The 18265-nt window shown below is 34.3% G+C and overlaps 1 protein-coding gene across 2 annotated transcripts in view; it reads right to left on the bottom strand.

Annotated features, from left to right (window-relative positions):
- Positions 1–18265, bottom strand: part of ema (C-type lectin domain containing ema) — a 223042-nt gene that overhangs the window by 146773 nt on the left and 58004 nt on the right. For both annotated transcript variants that reach the window (XM_090386684.1, XM_090386685.1), the window contains exons 9-10: positions 10010–10060; positions 3518–3631 (exon numbers count right to left, since the gene is read on the bottom strand). In XM_090386684.1, the coding sequence (XP_090242810.1) occupies positions 3518–3631; positions 10010–10060 (165 nt within the window). The remainder of the gene's footprint in view (positions 1–3517; positions 3632–10009; positions 10061–18265) is intronic.

Here is an 18265-nt window from a genome sequence, read left to right as displayed (position 1 = left end):
TTACTGTCGCCCAGTGGTTCCTTTATCTGCAGATTCTTAATGCATGAAGAATCACTACTGATAATCAGATCAAGAGTATCACTTCCTCTGGTTGCCTCTCAAACATGTTGCTGTTGAAAACAGTCATCCAATAAATCAACAAAAGTCTTGCTAGTGTGCGAGTGACCAACCCAAAAGTTCCAGTCAATATCTGAAAAGTTAAAATCTCCCATTATAAGACATTCTGATTTACTAGCCCACTATTTCTCTGCACAATTGCTCATTATACTCATCAGATTCATTAGGCCTATAACACACACACACACACACTCTCATTTTTCCTTTCCCAGTGCTTATTTCACACCAAACAGACTCAACACTGCATTGTCCACCCACATCAATTGGATGCACTTCCTTAGATTTTGTGTGTTTCTTAACTAACAGCATAACCCCTCCTCCCTTCCTATACACATTGTACTCCCCAAATTCCAACTCTGTGCTGCCTATATCTGTGTGACATCACGTCTCTGATATCCCAACAATATCTACCTTTGATGTCTTGACTAGCACTTCAAGCTCATCAAATTTATTAAATATACTCCCAGCATTGGTGTACATGCAAGTTATACATGCACCTGTTCCTGCTCCTAGCCACCCTAACACAGACCATGTATTTACTTGTTCCCCTATGACTCCCAGCAGTCCTGGAAATCTGCATTACCTTGCTTTCCAGTCTGTTGCCCATTCTAATAGAAGCAGTGCAAGAATCACTTTTGCCTCTGCCCGTGGACACTTAACCTTTTAGTCTGTGTATCCCCCCATGCTAGCAGTTTTCTGACCCACCTAACACTGCCTCGATAGCATCAGCAAATATTCTTGCACTCTTTCTATTTAAGTGTATCCCATCCCTGTAGAAGCAGTCTCTTCTGCTTCTACAGGCTGAAAAAAATTCTACCCCTTGAGCCTTGCACAATCTCTCCAGGGGCCAAATTAATTGACAAGGCTCTCATCATATATGCCCTCCTATCGTGTCTGGGCAGAATTGCAGACACTTTCACATTCAACTCTAACTCGCGACCTTTTTTCAACATTGACCTGTACTTGTTGAGTAAATCTGCAGATCTCTTACTCTTAATGTCATTAGGTTCAACGTGTACAACAAAATCACCTTTTGTGCCCTTAAAGGATGATATCTGCTCCACAACGTCATCAACTTTTGCCTCTGGCAGACATACCCTGGTCCTGTTCCACCTATCCTTCTTACATATTATATTCCCCATCTCCCTGACAATAGAGTCACCAACAATAACTAGTTCCTTTGGGACCAGCGCATTCTGCCTTGGAGACTACCTCTGTGTTGCCTGATGCACAGTAGTTAGCTCTGTCGTTGAGCTGGGCAGCTGAGAGCCTGATGGGGCCCTCATTAATTTCTTCAAGGACATTTACCCTACACCTCAAGCTCTCATAGACGCCCATCAAAATGCTGAGTTGGCGCCTAATTTCTTGACACTCCAGACACCTAGCACACACACACACAAAAAGGCATCCTCCTTGCCTATATATCACGTCCTGTTTTAGAACGGTTGGAAAACATTTCACATTTTGTACATTTTTTGAGACACTATGATGCGTTGGAGAATTGCCCCTTTGTTTCTCCCCCGAGCCACAGTATCCTCGCTAGTCTGTGTTCTTTGCTTCACAGCTCTAGTCTGGGTCATGATTTCAATTTAGATATAATTTAATTAACAATGAAATTTAATAAGATTAATAATATTTTGATTAACTGATAATACTATAATAAGCTAACAGATTCCTAATACAGTGCTTTGTATTACATTATCTAGTTTAACTTTATACCTTACGCTATCAGTTCGTGATATATATATTAAGCTATTTCTTATCGACTACAATATGGCGGCTAGTTCAACAATATTGGCGCCAACACTGGGAGTTGTAACTTCTAAAAATCGCTGGTTAAATTCAAAATAAGAAGCTAACGAACGCTACTAAACCTATTTAATATCTCCATAAAACACAATGTAAGTAAACACATGAGTAAAGCTGTGGCAAATATCACTAAGGAAGAGTTAATAATGAGAATTTTAAATAATTATGTTTCCAAACTGTGTGAATGAACTGTTACCTTATATTAACACTTTACCATACACCCCAACCCACACAATTAAAAAGAGAGATGATTAATGACATTAGTTGAGAGGGAAGACTATGGTATTAGGACTACAGGTTGTTTCTGAAAACCTGTGCGTGTGTGCACACTTTATAATTTCTAAATCCACACACACAATGCCATGATACAAATATAGTACTGTAAAGGCTCTGATGAACAGGACATAGTCCCATTATAATGACCAAGTCTGAATGGCAGACATGACAGAAAACGTAAATTTAATAAGTTCACTGTAACAAAATAATGCAAAATTTAGGAGATGGAAAACCTCTTGTAAGACTTCTCCAGTGATTATGGCATCTATTCTATTTTTGTTTTTTCTAGTATTACAGGGTATCTCATGAAGATTTCTCAGAACACACAATGCTGCACAGTTCACTAACCAACGAAACGCAAAATTATAGCTTGGTGATTCACCAAGGACATTTGTCCCACAGCTGAGGTGATCTGACATCACATATGACTCTTATTATACCATGACTACAGTTGTACATTATGTTTATAATAATTAGGTAGCAACATCGGACTATGCACTCAACTAGTATAAATAGAGATGGAAGAAAACATTATTTATTGAGGAAAAAGTACCAATAATTTAAACAGAAATGATAGGCTAGGTATTCATTATTTATGTGGGAAATAATCATGTAACATGAAATACAATGGTGTTCTGATACCAATCAATAGAGTTGATATCAACTCTACTGATAGGTCACACCTTATACATAACTAACACTACTGTGCCTACACACAGTTTGACCTCTGAGTGTTATAAGGAAATCATATGGCCAATTCTTTGCCACTGTGAAAGCTGGTAGAAAATTTGCCAACTTTCATTAGCAGTGAAGAACAGACTCTGCACTCACTAATTCAATCCATTTAACTTCTGTGAAAAGTATATTGGAGGAAGACACTATTCTTCACATAAATTTTAGTTTTGAAGAAAGCACTGGTAAATGCATGGAACCTCAACAATGAATACTGAAATTCCTGAAACATTTGAAGGAAGTCTTCAAAATAAAAGGTAATTAAGTTGAATTCTGATTGTTATTAATATTCGTCTGCAACGTTTCAATTCAAATTGTTTTAATCATTTCACTTCTGAGTTATCATTAAAATATTCATGTTCAAACTTTTGAGTAATCCAGTAAATCAATGATAGCAGGTAGTGAAGACTGGCCAACAGACTGAAAAAGCAAGGAAAAATTGTCAGAAGAAAAATCAATTAAAAGATTAGCCACCTGAGGGAAAGTAGGAGCTAACAGAACTTTAAACAGAGAAGGTGACTGAATTGTATACCTCATAAAAAAAATAAATTCAAAATCCCATTTTAATAAATCAAATAATTACCTTAGAAGATGCAGAATCGTGTCTCTGTCCACCAGAAAACACAGACATTCCTCCATTCAAAATAATATGGGCCAACTGCTGAACCAAAGGCTGATGTGAAATTATTAGAAATACCTAAAAAATAAACAAAATAACAAAAAATTAATACCTAAACAAATTATGCTTACAAAAATATACACAATAAACCCCTGTATAGCACTCACACTTTTGGCACCACCCTGGTATTAGTACCGTTTTCTTCTGGTCCCATGATCAATCATGAGACAAGAAGAAAAATAAGACCATGATTTAAAAGGCCTTTCTCATTTATATCAGTTTTTTAAGGTTCTAAGAAGGAATAAATTCAGATATAATCACCTTCCTTTTGAGTTTTGGTTTTGAGAAATGGATGAGAGATACAAAAGTCTAGGAATCATTTATTTATGTAGTTTGTTTACTCCACAAAAATTGTTTCCAGTGCAGATACCTTTTTTTATTTCACATTTAACTTGAAAGTAGAAAGGCATGTTTTACAACTCAGTGTCATTCCATTTATTGGTGCATTCACATGTACTTTTCAAAAATTCTCTTCTCTCTCTCTCTCTTTCTTTTATTCAAGATTTTTTGTTCACTTCCCTTACTGGTAACAGCAATCAGTATCTTTTCTGCACATGCACTTTCAACATGATATCAATAAATTTCATTAATGATAACACTATTCTTCTTATGTTAATACTATGTTTATCATATTTATACAGTAATAAAACTCAATAAAATCTTTTTAAAAATTTCCATTCTTTTTAACAAAGTTCGAAGGTGCCAAAAAAGCAAGCATAGTTCCTCATTTCTCTTCAGGTCTGAGGGCAGTCAGCAGTATGGTCTGATGATGGGTATCGGCAAGATACCCGAAATGTCACACTATTGTATATATATTAGTTTAGACTATGCTTAATAAAATATATATTAAAAACTCCACATGGTAAAAAAGTGGTTAATTATACATATTAATAATTCCCAAGCATAGTTGTTTATGCGACCAGATTTTCAATTTACATATAAACCACTTCTTCATAAATTCATAAACACTACAAAAAAATTAAATTTTATTGAAAAATGGCCTCCAAAAGGGAAGGAGAAACCTTTTTATAATGCTTTCTGTTTATATAGCTTACTATATAAATAGATCCAATAAAATAGTGGTTTTAATATAATAATAATATCCTTATATAAACAGAGCTTTATCAGAACTTGATCAGAGTGAGCTTTCTGAACATGTCTGGATCCTGAGTAGTGAAGCCTAGTAGTGGGTTCTGCGGAGTGAATTTTCTCATGAAATTTTAAAAATTCATAAAAATGAAAAATCTATATATAAATAGTTTTAAATATTAATTCTTACTTTGAAAGTATTTAAATCTGTATTTTAAAAATCAGTAAATCATAAAAACTTATTGTTACTTCTTTTTTTTGAAGTAATACTATTGTCTACATCTACTTACATAGCAACCTCTAGATCCAAATTCTAGAGAATTTTAGCTTTTGAAGCTGAAATCAGACAACAGTAGTTGACAGACAAAATCTTCTACTCCTCCTCAGATTTTAAAATATTTTCTGCTTCCATCTATTATAAATTGTGCTTACAATTATTTAGAGAAACAGATGACAGCATTTTACTGGATGATTGTAACCTACTTTGATAGGTTTTTGAAATATCTTGAAAAATGTATACAGCAATACCCCGCTGCATAGCACTGAAGCACTGATAATTGGTACCGAAACTATTCCATGTTATGTGAAACAGTGCTGATTGAGGTATTATAATGGGTTTTAATTGAATGCATACCAGAGAAACAGTCTATAAACAAATTATAATAAATCTATAAGCAATTTGTGCTTGATAGCCAATTAAAAGGATTCAAAATTAAAAATATTGCAAAAATTTTATTAATGAAAAGGTAACATCATTAGAGATGAGAAAAAAAAGCTTTATTGTTTATTTAGGTATTTCAATAATAAAATCTGGTGAAGTCATCTCTTCTTTTTCTCAGCGTGCAAGTCTTTGCAGCATCAAAATCCATCTTGTAAAATTTGCCATATCTTGATGCCATGTTCAACATCCGGATCTCCATTCATAATCGCCTCAGACCATGTCAACCCCCCCCCCCCCGAAAAACTTTCTCCAATTCTTCTGTTGAAAATTATTTTGGTGCCACTTCAGAATTGTTTTCCTCTTCTTCATATGCAGTTTGCTTGTCAATTTCAAGGAGAGTTGCATCATCTAAGTCATTTGCACATGAGTCAATGCAGTCATGTACATTGGCAGTGTCAAAAAGTTTCAAATCCCAAGTCTTTTCTGATCTTCACAACGTCTTTGGTAATTGTCTGAATTTGTGATTCAAAACCAGTGAAATAATTTGCCAAATGGGGCAAAACATGCTGCCAAACAGAATGCATGTTGTTGTTGGCAGTGGTTTCTAGCCAAGATGCAAATATATTTTTGATTGTATTTAAAGGGGTAAAAAATAAATTGTGAAATGAAAAGTTTGAAAAGCTATCATGTTGTCTCATCAGAATGGAATTAAGAATACAGAACACTGTTGCACATTGCCACAGACTGCTTGAGGGGAGCAATTGGCAGATATGCACATGAGACAATATAGTTGGCACTGCAGCACATATGTACGCATTCCTAGGCTACGAAAATGCAGCACATACATAGAGTATGTGTCTAGGCTATTGTTTTAATATGTATAGTAAATTTTTGACTTAGCTTAATTGAAAATCGTGTTAAAGTGAAACCTGTGCTGTTTGAAGCCGTGCTAAGCGCGGTATTGCTGTATGTACATATGTACTCCTCATGATACAGTTGCCAATTGTCCAGTTCATACCTTTGTCCTTAATCTGAAACAAATTTTTGTTTCAAGAGAATAATGAGAATTGGTAGTCAGTACATTATATATCTAGTTTGGTGAGATTCTCAGAAGATATGATAGAATAAGGCTATGGTTTTAAGAAAGACTTCCACCAAAATCTGTACACAAAACAATTTTGCCATTTTGAACAGATCACCCTGTTTCTCCCCATATCCACTTTTGTATATCATAAATGGAAAAAATAACTATAAATACAAATATTTACTTTACCTGATTAATTTGAATACATTATATAAACAACTAACCATTGCTAAGCTTTTATTTATAATTTATTTTGATGAAAAAGAACATGTTTATTATTATTTTTAAATATATTTAAAAATATCAGTGTGAAAATTAATTTGTTAAAAGTTTGTTCTTGAACATTATTTCTTAAATGTTAGTAGTGGGTAGTGCAGACTACTTTTCTTTTTCTTCGAAAAGTGCATCATCTGTTCCAACTTTCCCATACTGTTTTCCAGTTATTCATAAAAATATTTAAATGATGCTACTGAAAATTAAATTCAATAAGAATTCAATGATAAATTCAATGATAAATTCAATAACAGAAAACTTCTGTTAAATTCAAGTAGTAGGAAGAAATAGTCAGAGTTTTGGCAAGATTCTCAGAAGATATAGTAGAAGATAATATAAGAAAGGTTACCACAAAAATTGTAATCATTATTTATTATTTTGGAATTTCTAATATTATCCTTTGTTGTTCTCCATTGTAATCTTTTTTTTTTTTTTTTTTTTTTTTTAAATGAAAGCTTAAGCTGAATAGTAACGAATATGAACTAGACCCAAACGTATATGAACCTCTATCTGATCCACCCATTAAGGTCTTGAAACGTCTAGAGACATGTCAATAAACTCGTCCACACATGGTTTAAAGATAAGAAGATCTCGACTACAACTCAGCGTCTTCTACGTGCTACTGGCTGCCAACTACCGCAATTCTATGGATTACCAAAGATCCACAAACCGGGTATTCCCCTCAGACCAATAGTGTCGTGCTGCAGTGCCCCAATGTATGAACTGTCCAAGCATATCGTGCGCCTTCTCTCACCTCTTATAGGTAATACCTCGCACACCGTTAAAAATAGCAGTGAATTCATCCACCTCATTAAGGACCTTTCAATCCCTGACAACACTGTCATGGCATCATTTGATGTGATTTCTTTATTCACTTCAATTCCCGTCCAACAGGCCGTGCACTGCGCCAGAAGGCTCCTCGAGAATGACTTAAGCCTCCAATCCAGGGCATCACTATCCACTGATGACATCTGTACCGCCCTCAACCTATACTTATCAAGCAGCATCTTCACTTTTGAGGATTCAGTCTACCAGCAGGTACATGGCACTGCTATGGGTGCTCCTGTTAGTTCCGTAGTAGCCAACATCGCCATGGAAGATCTGGAGGAGCAGATACACCGGAACCCACCTATTACAACATGGTGTAGATACGTTGACGATATTTTTACTGTAATACCAAGTGGCTCTGAAACAGCACTACTGGAATACCTCAACTCCCTATCTAATTTCATCGTTTACTATAGAATTAGAGGTGAACGGTATGCTCCCATTCCTGGACGTCCTAGTGCATCACGTAGGCCCACATCTAGAGACTTCAGTATACCCGCAAACCTATGTGGTGCGGTCAATTCACTAACTACAGATCCGGCCACGCACCAAGCCATCTCAATAGCACTGCCCGCACCCTATTCTCCAGGGCGTGGAGCCATTCCAGCACTGTCATACAATTAGGCGTAACGAGATCTCCCGTGTGAAGGCGGACCTAACCAAATGTGGTTATCCATCCCATGTGCTAAGCAGATGCCTATTACAGGCAGAAGAACTCACATCCAACCCAAGACCACCGAACCAAGTCGGTATATCGTCCACCTACATTCCCTATTATCCAGGCATGTCAGGACGGATCTCGAAGGTCCTTAGAAAGTACAACATCAAATGTGTGCAATTACCCTGCAGGAACCTACGTTCACTTGTCTCCAGTGTGAAGACCCCTGTCACACCTGTCTTACGCAACAATGTAGTATATCGCATCACCTGTAGAGACTGTAATAACAGTTGCTACATCGGAGAAACATCAAGGCGTCTCCAAGATCGCCTTATGGAACACGACAGAGCAATCCGACTTGCCGAAACTGACCCGTCCGCGGTCGCGGAACATTTTTGGGCCACCAACCACGATCTTGACCCCAAACGTGACTTTGAAATAGTAGACCACTCACGACACTTTCGCCACCGCCTATGGCTAGAGTCACTCAACATAGTAAACAATCCAAAGGCAATAAATCGCCAAAAAAAGGCATACGTCTATCCTAGACGTATGCCTTTCACCCCATCCTAGAGACAACCGTTTTAATGCTAGATGATCAGTGGAGTAGAAAGCAGCGCACGTCCGTGCAACAACAATGGCGCATGATTAACGTGCCTCACTCAGCTCATTGCACTTATCCGTTGTATTTTTGTATTTAAATGTCAGTTGATGAAGAGACACGTGTCTCGAAAGCTACTGTTAGTATATATTTGTATTCTTACATTAAACTGGATTTATAACTTATACGTGTATGTTAATAAAAAGCTTAAGCTGACATTAGGAGTGAAGGAACACATAACTATGTATATAGTTCTAGGTGTGGTGTAAGAAATATTCATGGCCATGTACGTCAGAAGTTTCTGCTGAAACTGTAATAACTTATCTATGTAGTGTATTCTATCAAACATGTCTAGTGTTTATAACAATCCAACCCAATTTAAAATGTAATCAATAATATTTAAAATTGATACATCTTTAAACTTTGAAAACATTTATTTTAAAGTAATTGACATGAATATGCAAAACTGGAAGTTAAAGATAAACAAAACAGGAATTTTTCGCCTCAGTGAATATGGCTGGGTATGAATGTATATAAAGCTGGCCTTAAGCTTCATGATGTTGTTCCAAGGTTAGTTTAGTACATTTCAGGCAAATTTCTGTTTCTTAACATTGTAATATAAAAAATTTTAAAGTTCATTAAAAGAGTTTAATGTAATATAAAAAGTTATTCTCTACATTTGAGAATAGCTGATTTTTTAGAATGAGTCTAGATGTAAATTATTAACCATTTATTTCCTTCTATTTTTAGTTCATAGGTTATAGTCAATATGAATGTTTTATTGCACACTTGTTAACATGGAGTAATTATAAAATAACCTTTAGGATTTGAGTTCATATATTTCTCAAAGTACTTCAAAGAGTTCAAATTATTAAACATTCCTATATTAGACAAACCTTGAACGATGCCTAATACGGAATATTCCACCTCTTACCAACTTTTAACATTGTTAAGATGAGAGATATATAAATTCATTCTACTCTAATTATATTAGACCATCCCTTTTTATCAATAAAAAAGGATATTGGTCTTAAACAGAATAAGTAAAATGCTAAACGAATAACAAACCCAGGAATATTATTAGATTCAAATAAACAGAGAAATATAAAAAATATTTGGTTTCTGTAAATATACACCTATTCTTTAGTGTTTTTTTTTTTTTTTTCACATAACAATGAGTACATATAATACAAAGATCTTACCTGTGATAGTAAAAAAAGGGACACTACACTGCTTACATGAGGCCTGTCATCCTGAAAATATTAATAAATGAGAGAAAATCTAACTGGAAAGCTTACTTCAACATAAAACCAATTAAAGCAGATAGCTATATTATAGAGACTATCTCTAAATACAATACAGTAAGTCCCCAACATACGTAAGAGATACATTCCAGGACTTCTTACGTAAGCTGAGTTTTATGTAACTCGGGAATGACTAATAAAATATTGCTACTATATTCCTGATATGCCAAAATTACAAAAATCACATAAGAAGAATGAAGAAAAATAGTTATATATTTTTCAATTAATTAGATATATATAGAAAAGGTTATATATTTTTAATTAGTTCAATTAAAAACTTTATTTGGGGACAGTGATGAAGTAGCCAGAGTGGCACATAAGAAAAGAAAACAAAAGAAAAAATGCATGTTATTGTACTGTAAAAACTGATATGTATTTCGTAGCCTTGGTTATTATAGCTGATTTCATTGGTGCCAATCCCTTCACCACTTCTCGTATTCTCTCTGTCCTTTATTATGTTCACTGTTGACACTGACAAATCTAAATTCCATGTGATACTTGTCAATGTTTGGCCATTTTTATGCATCCTTATTATTTTAATTTTCTGATCCAAATCAATCACTTTCATTTTCTTGGTAGATTTACTAGCCACTCTCACTTATTCTCTTAGTCAGCACCATGATATTTTCTGTAAAGAACTTCACAGGGTTATGGTGGAAACATTATTATCACCTCACACTTTACTAAAGCACATTTCTGGAGGTCAGTGGTCACTAAAACAATTTGCAGTTTCCAGTTTATCCAGCTTTTCTGTTAATTTCAATCTATTATAAAAGGGTAGTAAACTTGATCTTATTGCATTTGTGATATATATATATATATATATATACACATAGCTGTAATTCTGTGGGTTTTTACATTATTATAGTGAAATGTGTGTCCCTTTCACTAAAATCTTCAGTCATATAAAAAAAAAAATAAATAAATTTTCAGAATCTTCTCTTCATTCTTGTTTTCAAGTTTTGTAAACTTGTTACACTGTATCTCATTTGTGCGTGCCATTTTCGTAGTTACTGATTGCTTATTATTTTATTTTTTTACTGTTTCAAATTTTACAATCCTAAAAAAAAAAAAAAAAAAATTACACAAGTCCAAAGTTATGTAACTCGGGGACTTACTGTATATGGAACAATAAGGCGATTAAGAACCTGTGGGATTACTTCAAGGAAAACATAGCAATAATCTACCAAGCTCCTTGTTAGATTATTGCCATGTGGTCTCCTTGTTAGGTCTCCACCTAACAAGGAGACCACATGGAACATGCTCATCACCCAGGAGCAGTAACAGACATGACCAGGTTGCCAGGTTAATACATCAGAAGCTAGCACAAAAATATCAGTTGATCAAAGAAAGTGTATCATATTACAAGTATGAACCTCAGGCTATGCGGGAGACCCCCCCCCCTTACTCACAGACTATACTGGGACCTTGCCATAATGATGGACAAGATAATCCCACACAACAGACCAGACATAACCCTCATTGACAAGAAGAAAATGACTACCTACCCGATCGACATAGTGGTGCCCAACACTAGAAATCTCCAGAAAACCTATGAGGAAAAGATCAGGAAGTACACAGATCTAAGATAGGAAGTCAAAGATATATTGGCATCCTGGTCTCTGTGTCAACCACTGGCATGGTGACAAAGAGCCTCCATAAGAACCTAGCAGCAATAGGTCTCCAAGAGAACACTTACATGAAACTCCAGAAAGCGGCAATCCTGAACACCCATAAGATAGTAAGAGAGTTCCTTGACCAACACTAATAACATTAACAATAGTAACCAGGCACAACTAACCACCCAGTGCACTTGGTACCAGTATCCGTCACAGGGTAGAAAAATCCCATAAAAGACAAAAAAGTTTATAATAATAATATATACAATATGATAATGTCATTAAATCCAAAACATTATTCTTGATCTGATCAGCAATGATCATAATATACTGATGTGGATTTACTTAAAGACATAATTACTCTCAAGGATAAAGGGAGGGGGTTTTGCTTCAATAAAGACAATTTTTAAATTCTTAGATGGTTTTTAAGTTTTTTTTATCCAGGACATTAAACTGATGTTACCAATTGCAAATTTTAAATGGGAAGCTTTGAGGAAGTGATCATCGAAGCCACTAAGATTTTTATATCAACTAAGAGATATCTGTTTAATGTTTAGACCGAAATGAATGGCCTAAATACATGAACTGATGTGACTAGTGGTAGACAAGATAAATGCATGGGATGATTATAAGCTATTGGAGGACACAGAAACCTAGTTTTTTTTTTTTGGCTCATGCTTGCTTCCTTTGCATCATTTGCCACTAATTAATACTATATATACATATATATACAGTGGAACTTATCTATTGCGAACTTCTATTTAACGAATTTCTCTATATTACAAATTTTTTTGCAAAACACTGCACCTTGAAACGAAATTACATGTAAAATTAACCCCATATAGCGAAGTGTTAGTCTCTCTATAACGAATTTTTAAAAAAAATTAGTAAAAGCATTTTAAGATTTTCAAGCATTTACTGCTAAACAGCAGCTCAAATATACTGCCTCCTTCCTTCCGAAATTGCGCATTAGCATCCGGAATTAAATAACCATCCTTTTAGTGAACACTTGTGGCCATTGACGCCCGTAGGAGGGTCTTTATTTCAGTTTTGTTACAGTTCTTAAAAGTGGTCGTAAACTTTACAATAAACAGGGTAGATTTGTAAATCGATGTTGGCTCAGAGGAAAATGAAATTCGCTGCGGTAAACTTGAGCATGCTGCGGCGGCAATACATAGAATGCTACCATAGTCGGTTTTTAGTAACGCCTACTGAGTGACATTCGCTTCTCACCTCAACTGTATCATATGACCTTGCTGTCAATCATTATATGATATGTCCGTTCTCATCTAACGGGACTCCCAATAGATGGATTTCATGAATTTTTTTTTTTTTTTTTAATTTCGTTCATCAACAATCACATAGGCTATATGCTCTTGTATTTTTTTTTCTAAGTAACACACAGCATACATTAACCATAAATTTTCTTTTGTGTATATATATGAATGAAAGCAGAATAAAAAAAATTCACAAAGTCATATATTTTTTCAAAGTGATTGATAGGAAAGGTCACGCAATACTGTTGAATTGGCAAGCGAATGTCATTGAGTAGGCGGTACTAACAATTCACTATACGGCCAGCACAGCGAAGTTTGCGGTGTATGTATCGGCAAGAGCTGCAGTCGAGTAATTTTTACAATTGCGGAAACAATGTCGAAAAGAAAGTGTTTAAGTATTAATGATAAAGCAAAGATTGTTATGATATTGACCAGGGTTTTAAGAAAAAAGATGTTGCGGAGAAATATGGCATACCTGAAAGCAGTTTATCTACGTTAAAAAAATTGAGAATCGATTTTAAATGCAATTGAAGGAGGAGCCGACAAGAAACGAATTAAGTTATGTATATACGAAGATGTTGATAAAGCTGTTCTAAAATGGGTGCAAATGATATGTGAAAAGAATATACCAATATCAGGTCTAATAATTAAGCAACAAGCCCTGAAATTTGCACAGTCCCTTGGAATGAAATTCCAAGGGACTGTGCAAATACAGAATTTAATGCGAGCACTGGGTGGCGAGATAAATTTAAGAAGCGCCACAGAATTGCGGAAAAGGTTATTTGTGGAGAAAGTGTTAATGTAAGCGAAGAAGATTGCAACAGTTGGAGGAACAATACCTTAAAGAATATTTTGGAAGAATATGAGCATAAGGATGTTTTTAATGTTGACAAAATGGGTTTATTCTTTTAAATGTTTACCGAATAGAACACTTGCTTTTAAGGATGATAAATGTTTTGGCAGAAAACAAAGCAAAGAATCACTGTGCTAGTTGGAGCAAATATGACAGGAAGTGAAAAATTAAGACTTTTAGTCATCAGAATATCAAAAAACCCAAGATGTTTTAGAGGCACAAAATCTTTGGAAGTTGACTACACCTTTAATAAAAAAGCATGGATGACAAGTGATATTTTTGAAGAATGGATATTAAAACTAGACAAGAGTATAACAAAAAAATTAAAATGGAAAATCGTGTTGATAACTGACAACTGTCCGGCATACCCTGCCAAACTTAAAAGTGCGAAGTTGTTGTTTTTACCACCAAACATAACGTAAAAACTCCGCCAGTGGACCAAGGCATTATTAAAAATTTTAAATTTCATTATCGAAAGAGAATAATAATGAAGATTGTCAATGCATTATCAGAAAATAGAAACTTGGAGGTTACAATTAAACTTAGAGATTGCATCTCTGAACTGGCAAAAGTTTGGACAAACAATGTCACTGAATACACTATTCAAAACTGTTTTTCGAAAGCGGGATTTGCATTGGATACAGAAGTTGAACAATGACTGGACGAACAAGATGAACTGTCCCTTTCACAACTGAAAAACATTGGACATTATTAGAATTGTCTGGAAACATCGAAAATGAAATAATACTGGATAGTTGTTTATGTAGGTCACAGCAGAACATCCAAATGAAGATGAAATACTGCTTAACAGTGTTAGACACAACCGTAGAAAAGCCAACTCGCGAAGAAATGATTAACACTTAAAACGGTTCATATGGGTCTACAGTTTTGTGAAAATGTTCCTGATAATGTTTTTAATGCTCTGAACAAGTGAGGTTTTTTTTGAGAATCAGACAATTTTTTAATTGTACTGTGCAAACGAAAATTACAGATTTTTTTTTAAATTTGTGATACTTACTGGCAAAAATTGTGTAAACGTGATTTAAATAAGTATGTTTTTGAAATAAAATACATTAAAAATAAATGTAGATTCGTTTTCATTTTCTAATTATATAACAATTTCTAATAAAAAAGATATTCTCTGTATAACGAAATTTCTCTATAACAAATTTTTTTGCTGGATTTATTGAATTCATTATAGGGAAGTTCGACTGTATATACATATATATTCAGACACTCCTCTACTTACGTACAACTCATAAATATGTACAAAGCACAAAGCTTCTCAAAATTAATAAAAATACTGTATAGGCACTCCCCGACTTATGTAAGGGTTGTGTTCCACAGAACTCTGCATAAGTTGAATTTTACATAAGTCGGAATTTCCCTAACGGCTTATGCAGCACTCACAACTATGCTTGCTGAATTTGATTGAAGCAAAAAAAGAAAATGTTCGACGAGCATATAAATAGAATTATTTATTAAATTTTTTTTTTATCTCTTGCGTAGGAAAAATTATAAGTGTGCAATTACAAAAATTTCAAAATTATAAAATTAGAAAAAAGGGAGGGGACAGGCATAGGATGTCAGCAAGTTTTACCTTTCGAGTATCGTTGCCAGAATCAACGTCTCCAGCTGATGAGTACGCCGCTGTGGAGGTTAAGGGCTGGGGAAATTTAGAAGGGTTTTTCCCCAACACATCACAAAATTTCTCTGCTGCTGTAGAATCAGCACTGGCAACTTCACTGCATACTTGAACATTGTGGAAACCAGTGTGATGTTTGAACCTATTAAACCACCTGTTGCTTGCCACGAACTTGACTAAGGGTTCACCGTACTTATCCTTGATATCTTCATAAATATTTGTTGCTTTTGCTTTAATGGTCATTAGACTCAGGGGCACTCGCTTCTGAATCTGATTTCCATCCATATTATTAATAGCTTTTTCATCTTCAAAATAGCACCTGAACACCGTTGGTTTTAAATGTGTTGATCCTTTAACATGTTCTTTTATACGTGCACTGCTATAAAATAGTATTCACTGTTCAAGCAGCGAAACTTAATTCCCAATAGATGACAAACTTTGCAATAGATGACAAACTTTGCTTCGTACAATTTCTAAATCAAATTTTGTTTTGTTTCCTAGCACTGTCAACACTTGCACTTTCTATTGGCCACTTTCCCTTCATTATTGTAATAAGTAAACACGAATAAAGAGAAGATTCTGAAAATTTATTTATGTTTTTTATATGATTGAATATTTCAGTGAAGGGGAACAATTTTCACCATAATAACGTAAAAACACACGCAATTCCAGTTATCGGGATTATCGTAAATGCAATAAGATCGAGTTTACTACCCATTTATAATTAGATTGCACTAACAGAAAAGCCCAATAAACCAGAAAGTGCAAACTGTTTTCGTTGTTTTATGGTCGCGACCTCCAGAAATATTCTTTATAAAAATATCAACAAAACCATTCAAAACTGATTCTTATAACGAAACATAAGATAATGATGGATGGGTAGCACTCCATTATAAAAATGACCGTTTACAGAGATAAATAGCTTAGTTATATTGCAAAAATTTCAACTTCCGAGGTCTTGGAACGAATTACAAAAAAAAAAAAAAAAAAAAAAACCCAATGTGTTATTGGGTTCAACATTGCGATATTTTCACAATTCTTTCATTTATTCTTATGGGATGCGAAATACGTTTCCACAATTTTTTATGTTTTCAACAGCCGGCAAAACTTACAGAAGTCGAATCTGCAGAAGTCAAGTATTATTTAAGCCAGGGAGTGCCTGTATATCGAAAATATGACAGTTTTTAACCATGCACACAAAGTGCCAAAATCAGCTGCTGTGTACAGTGGAGCCCCACTTTATATTAATCTGTTCCAGGGACACCAGGGTATTGAAAATATCATAATGAGAGCTCAATAACACATTGTTTTTTGGTAATTCGTTCCAAGACATTGGAAGTTGAAATTTTCACTATATAACTAAGCTATTTATCTCTGTAAAAGGTCATTTTTATAATGAAAATTGTATTAGTTTTATATAAATTTATATGAAATAAGCACAACACAAAAATCACTTTTAACTAAAGGACGCAAAAACAAAACACGCAGCCAACATGTTTACAAATACTGCTACTGGCTGAGAGGAAGGACTATACACGGTCTGGTCGGAGACAATGTAAGCCCTGAAATAAGTAGGCACTGGTTAACATGATCACTAGAATCAGCTGCTTTATTTTGAATTTCAAAAAAATCAATACAAACAATTAAAATGTACTACACTTTCACTGTTTTAATTTTTAATTTAATATCCCAGAAACTCATGTTTTTCGTCCAACAAACAGAAAATCAACGACAGAACACGCACAATTTACAGACAGTATAAATGGAGCAATGTGTCTCAGTTGCGGATGCTCCAAAAACCCTACTCCAACACCGTTTATTACTATAAGAATCAATTTTGAATGCTTTGTAATATTTTTCTAAAGCATATTTCTGGAGGTCGCTGCCAAAAAACAATTTGCAGTTTATGATTTATGTATTAGGCTTTTCTGTTAGTGCAATCTATTATAAACGGGTAGTAAACTTGATCTTACTGCATTTGTTAATACTGAGAGCTGGAATTCTGCGGTTTTTACATTATTATGGTAAAATGTGTTTCCCCTTCTTTCACAAAATCTTCAATCATATAAAACACAAATTTTCAGAATCTTCTCTCATTCCTATTTTTTAAGCTACATAAACTTGTTACTCCATATCTCACTTGTGTATATCATGTTAGGTTGCAATTTGTGTGCGTTATTGATTGCTTATCTTTTTTACTGTTTTCATTTTACAACTAAAAAAAAAAAAAAAGCTCTTGTTTATTTTTGTTCTTGTATATTGTATCTTGTTTATACACTATATAGTACTGTTTACAGGTATTAGATTATTTACTCTACATTATTATTCATTGTGTTTTTCAGCCTCATTTAATTTGGTTAAAAATCATAAAATGCTGTAAACAATACCGTACTGCCTGGTGAAGTTTGTTGGGGGTTATAATCTCGGTGAGTTGTACTGTACATGTATTTAGTATCTATAAGCACAAAGCTACTTATGTACAAAAGACACACTTGTGTACATGAAAAAAAAAAAAAAAAACCAATGAAGTATGTAAGTTGAGGTATGGGAGTACCTGTATATTTCCCCCTCCCCTTGTGTGTGTGTGTGTGTGTGTGTGTTGAATACAATAAGTAGAAACAAGAAGGCTGCAAAATGGATGGAAAAAATAATGGAAACACCTAATATGAAGAAGTAGTAGTTTTTGTAATGGTTCTATGATGTATTCATGAACATGCAGTAACAATTTATTTGTTTTTATTTATTTTGTTTCTTACAGGT

This window comes from Mastigoproctus giganteus, chromosome 12 (genome assembly GCF_048544385.1).
Source record: "Mastigoproctus giganteus isolate SK-2022 chromosome 12, ASM4854438v1, whole genome shotgun sequence".
NCBI classification, from domain to species: Eukaryota; Metazoa; Arthropoda; class Arachnida; order Uropygi; family Thelyphonidae; genus Mastigoproctus; species Mastigoproctus giganteus.
The sequence above is the reverse complement of the archived record's forward strand: the minus strand, read 5'-3'. Positions and strand labels throughout refer to the sequence as shown.